General features: G+C 37.2%; 1 protein-coding gene across 1 annotated transcript in view; it reads left to right on the plus strand.

The window, feature by feature from the left end:
• GRB14 (growth factor receptor-bound protein 14) overlaps positions 1-5,842 on the plus strand; it is a 46,730-nt gene that overhangs the window by 20,748 nt on the left and 20,140 nt on the right. Inside the window, exon 3 of the mRNA XM_010072721.1 lies at positions 5,148-5,269. Coding sequence (XP_010071023.1) covers positions 5,148-5,269 — 122 coding nt within the window. The remainder of the gene's footprint in view (positions 1-5,147; positions 5,270-5,842) is intronic.

Below are 5,842 nucleotides of genomic sequence, written 5' to 3' on the forward strand. Positions count from 1 at the left end.
ATCAGCAGTGTTACTCTAGTGTAGTAAAAACTTATTTTTCTACTATACCGTTTAAAAGGTGTAATGTGTGGTTTCAGATTACAACTATGATTTTAACTTCTGGTCTCTGTTCCTTTTTCCATTGTATAGACGTAATTTTGCAGTATAAAAACACAATAAAACAAATGTAGGCAGAAACGGCGTGTTTGCAGAGATGTAAAAAATGCAGAGCGCAGGAAAAACTTCACTCAGCAAAATAAGAGTTTAGAAGCCCACTGCTAGGATACTTTGTTGAACTCATACTCTGCTCAAACAATCTTATTTCCTTTTGCCGCACTATGTTTCAGCACTGTATTGTGTTTGGTTTTGATAGGGAATTATATCAGAAAAATCTACAAGAAGACAAATGCCATAAAAAAAATCTGGTTTTAATTTCGCTTCACTCAGTTTCCATATTATTCTTGAACTTTGGCACTGTATTAGAGTTATCAAAGTAGTACTTCTACAGCTTCAAGGGCAGTTCCAGCTGCTAGTGCAAAGTGTGACTTGAGAAAGAGGATGTTTTGGGGGTCTTCCTGCATTCTAAAAGATATAGAAAACTCCTTGGAGTTCTTGATTCTCAGAAGAGACTGCACTAGTATCTGGTAACTCCAGGACTGTTGATTTAAAAAAAACCAACCCACACACCACCAACAACAAAACAAACACCCCCCCAACACACACCAGGGGTATCTATATATGGCTACAAGATATTATTAAACTCCCTTTCTGTGTATGTATCTAGAGAATCTGGACTCCTGCATTTGTGTGAAATAAACTTGGCTGTGCATAGCCGACTATATTATGTTTAAGAGCTGTATTTTAAAGATGAACTACAAAAGCTAAAACTCTTTTCTGCCCTTTTCTGCTCCTTTATCCTATGAAGACAACCACAAATATTTTTCAAATTTTTTTTCTTGCTTTGGAACATTTCAAAGATATTTATAACCTTTTGCACTGAATGTATCAGTTGTAAAATGCTTCCAGCTCAGACTAAGGTCAGAGTTAAATCTGCGTCGAGGCTGTAAATGGCTGCTACAGAAGAAGAGATAAAAATTGGCTTTAGACAACACTACTATATAAATAGAAGAAGTGTTTTCTGTATTTTATAGTGTGGCTGGTGTTTAAGTAGTGTAGTAACTATTGAAGAAGACATTTTTGACAAACCGTACCAGACCAATAGTGGCATTGTTTCTCAAGGTTTATTTATTTGCATGATACTATTTTTGTCAAGTATTGTGTTTGCTTCAATCTGAAAGATTTCTTGGAAGATTTCAATATCAAATCATTAGTGAAGTTGCTTTTCCTAAGATTCTGGAATTCTCAAAATTGCTGGTGTGCAGATGTGAAGACCTGCATTCACCATACAGTTTTCTGATTGCTCCAGCTGCTTTGGGCATAATTGTAGAAAACGGTGAATTGTTCATTTTTAAAATAAAATTATTTGCTAGACGATGAGGATGACAATTCAACCTTACTAGCCAAGGAAAGGAACAACTTGAGAGATCTTTTTTTTTTTTTTTGTAATACTGAATAATAATGGATTTATTTTTATGATACTGTTAGATCTGATTGTGTTTGAAAGGTGTAGCATATTGATCTAGAATTGCATTAAATATATGCTTATGCACTGGATGAGTAGTGTAGGCAAATATTTTTCAATTGATGATTTAGTTTTGGGCTGTTTGCTATTTATTATTCAGTTGTATGTTTTACCCATGGAAATTCAGACAGTCTTTTTCTGCTCCCAAATTAAATGAATGGATATAGAAAGAGAAGCATTATGAGTTTGTGTGTCTGTGTAAATTCCAGTCTGATGAGGATTAATAATTCATTCATCAATTAGTGAACATTTTCTTTAATATCTAACAGCTGTCTGAATACTCTTGAATTAGATATGATTGCATGAATCTTAGTGAGCTGAGCACAGCATTCTGCTTTTAATCAAGACAGGCATTAATTACATCACTGGAGTGTGCCTTCATTGCTGTGTGGAGGTATCTGCATGTGAAGGTTAAAAAAGAAAAAAAAGATCCTGCCCAAAAGAAAACATAAAACCGTGGTCTTGTATATTCCTGGTTTCACAAACCTATGTGTCCTTTACTGTGGAACTATATTGTTGAACATCAGTGTGGTTGTGTCCTTGCTGCACTGCATGGCAAGTGCTGACCAGGTGGTGTGGAGTTGGGGTGAGGGGCAGCTGAGATGGTTCCTCCACCCATGCTGCTTCCCTGGGGCACTGGCCGGTGCACCCCATCTGCCTACTGTGGGGTACCCACACTGTGCACAGCCTACTGCCACTGCCTCGTCACCCGGGATGCTCAGCCTTCCTACCCACCTCCAAAGTTTTGCAGTAGTATGGGCTCTGTTGCCAATATCTGAAGTATGGCAATTATTACAGCACTATAAATCACAGTATATTTCAGAACTGTGTGCTTCTGGTATTTGTCCTTTTTGTCCCAAGCTACTGAATTCAAAGAAATTCTTGGATGTTTTTCACCTTGTCTAAGATTATTGGAGGCAGCTGAGGTATGCCTAGATTTGGATGGTGATGCCATGTCATCCAGGTACCTTGCTGTTGGAGTTCCATGCTTTGGCTGCAATTCCCCTGTACAGGGAAGGCTGTGAAAACAGAACTGAGAACAGTTTTCTGTAGCTCTTCTCCTTTTCAAGGAAAATACTGTCTTCATCCTGAAATTTTTCCTTTTCTAGGGAGAAATTTTTGTGTTGACTGTAAATTTACAGTTTTCCATTTGCTTCTGCAGTTCAATAGACTTGTGTTCTAGGGTTCCTCTTTGAGCAGGCAATAGTGCCTTGGCCAGGCACATCACTACTGTGTTTCCATCTAATTTTGATTTCATTGTCTGCATTCTTTTAGGTAGCCTGTGGGAATGCTCACAAAGCACTATAGTACTGGGCAGTGTCTTTTCTTTTTTTTATTTAGTTTAATTTTTTTTTCCCCTGCTGGGTGGCTAGAGATGAGGATCTTTGAAATGTGTTCTGTCATGCTCATCAGTATTAAATCTTCTTTCATGTGCTTTAGTTACTTTCCGTAGTTAAGGAGACACTGTTTAGGACTGTAGTGGGTGCTCCTAATGTTAGAGATAGTAGTAAAGAGACAGTAGAGAAGAAGGTAGAAACTGTCTAGTTGAAAGAGAAAAAAATACCCAACTAAACCAAAGTGTGGCTTTTTCATGGCAACATTTAGGTGTTTGATTACAGGGCTGTGTTTTGGAGGGCACTAACTCAGTGTTTCAGTTCTTTCAAGAAAGCAATTTGAATCAATTGTAAAATATTCTGTGGTGTTACACCTTAAAAATAAAGAAATACCAGCATCCTTACCCATCCATTGGGGTGATGCAGAATGTTTTATTTTCGCACCAAGAAGTAAGTCTTGAGGAAATGGTATTTTCTTAAATGTCACAATGCCAAGCATTTAAGAGTTTTAAATGTCATCCCAGAGGAGCACTTTCCTTCTGTAAAACTGAAAGGAAGAAAAATGCTGTTTTTGAGTAAGAGCTTCATTTTTTTCAGTGTCTTTTTGCCCCAGTGTCTGAAGAATGTGTTTTGGAGTAGAGCAGCCTGTACAAGATTTTAAAGTGTGCTACACTTTATGAAAGTTAGGTTCTTTGTTTAGCCAGGGCCACTTGCAAAAAATTATCATTTATATTAATTTAACATTTGCCTAATTAGGTTTTAAAAAATACTATGCTATTCTTTTGTCTGGTTTGATGTTTTAAAAATATTCTAACAACAGTTATATGAAAGCATCAACATTCATTTAAAGATCCCTTATGATAATGCAACGAAGTATAGAAAATGTGATCAGAAAATTGTGAGTTACATGGTTTTTATAATACCTTTTAAAATGCCTTTTCACTTTGAAACCATGATCAGAATTGGATGTTAAAACCCTGTAATTGTCAGGGAGACATAAGCTTTGATCTCAAACCTATTCTTAACCTGCAGCTTATTGTGGGAGTGCAATTTAAATTTGGAGGTGCAAATGATCATTTAAATAAAATCTACAACTTTGTTCAACTCTGTCTTGTTCTCATTAGTTTGAGTCCACAACAAAGTGCAAGTTGGCACAAAAACTGTATACTCATTTGGAAGCATGTTCATCCCTTTTTTGTAACATGATTTCATAAGCTGCTGAAATTTATAAAAAAGAATAGTTTTGTACAGAAATTATCCATAGTCTTTCAGGATTTGTGCTTAACTTCCTGTACTGTGGGTAGTCCCATTGCATTACTTGGAGTATGCAACATGTAAACATGCACAACACATCTACAAGAAAGTTCTTAAATTCTATATATTTCCTATAAGTGCATTTCATATTGCTGTAAAATTAAAAAATTCGCTCAAGAATCTGAGTGGCAAAAGCAGTCTAAAGCAGTGAGAATACCAATTCTCTACACCAGTGCTGTGGTACAAAGAACTTTACCTTTTCTTCTCCTTGACCCACTGCAAAGCCAAATGACACATTAGGATTCACTCTGTACCTTATTTTTTTGTTTTGTTTTCTTTTTTAGTTTTTTTATGGCTTACTTTTTTGATTCCTTTTGCGTATGCTAGTTCTGCATCTGCTAAAATTCTCAGCGTCCCTGGTTTGTGCAAAAACATTAAAACACTGAAATGCCCTAAGTTCATTTTGAGTTTTAGAAATGCTTTAGGACATAGTAGGGGCCTGGGGAGAAGAAGGCAAATTAATGCTTTTCTATATTGCAGGTAACTTTCACTTTACGAATGATGTATTAGAGAAAGGAGCGTTAGAAAGACATTCCATTCCTGACACCCCAGGCAGGCTGAGTGCATGGTTGAAGCGATCTGCTGCCCCACGCGTCACACAGCAGGAACTGCCTGGCTTCTGCAGGGAGAACATGGATTTGGCCAGGAAATGGAGTAAAACCCTCAGCTGCCCCTCTACAAGAAAAGAACAACAACAAAACACAAAACAAAAAACCCCATGTGTCACCTACCTCAGAAGTTGGGCCCTACTGAGGTGGAAGAGTAACTTGGCATAACATGGACCTGATTAGTGAACTGTGTTCAGATTGCTTGTTTCATGTTTTGTATTTGTTTAATTTAATTTAATATTTTTTAAAATTTGTTTGTTTTTTTTACAGGAAGAACTATAGAGGACCATGAATTAGTGATGGAAGTTCAGTCAAATTGGGTAATGGAAGAGGAAAACAAGCTGTATTTTAGAAAAAATTATGCCAAGTATGAGTTTTTTAAAAATCCACTGGTAAGTCCTAGTATTATATCTGTGAAGTGGTGCAATTGCTGTTGCTGCAAAACAGTCTTTTCTGTTACACACAGATAGGCAGAGTGTAAAGCTGTTAGTGTAACATGGGTCAAAAGGAGTAATTGGGAGGGAATATATGGAATATAGGACTATATTTCAGTGCGTGTAACTGCTGGCTGGTCCCTTTGTTGCAATTGTACAACACCTGTGTTTGTACTTCTATTTTTGGGTGAGGGGGGCAGACAGGGGTTGAGCTTTATTGAGGTTTGCACATGGACCTGTGACAAAATAAAATTTTTGAAATTGAGTGACATTTCCCTCAAGTGACAACAAAACATAAAATGAAGCAGTGTGAGGAGGGACATCTATAGCAAAGACGATTTTACTGTTAGAGTGAAAATCCAATGTTATGGCCCAGTGCTGCCGAATGGCAGCTTCTCACAGCTGCAGCTAAATGACAACTGACACAAAAGCCCAAGAGCAGCCACAACCTATTAGGAGTAACTGAAAGTGAAGCCAAAGTTAGTGTATGTAAGGAAGCGAAAGAGAACAGAGACAACTCATAACTCAAGG

Source organism: Pterocles gutturalis, unplaced genomic scaffold (genome assembly GCF_000699245.1).
Source record: "Pterocles gutturalis isolate BGI_N339 unplaced genomic scaffold, ASM69924v1 scaffold20142, whole genome shotgun sequence".
NCBI lineage: Eukaryota > Metazoa > Chordata > Aves > Pterocliformes > Pteroclidae > Pterocles > Pterocles gutturalis.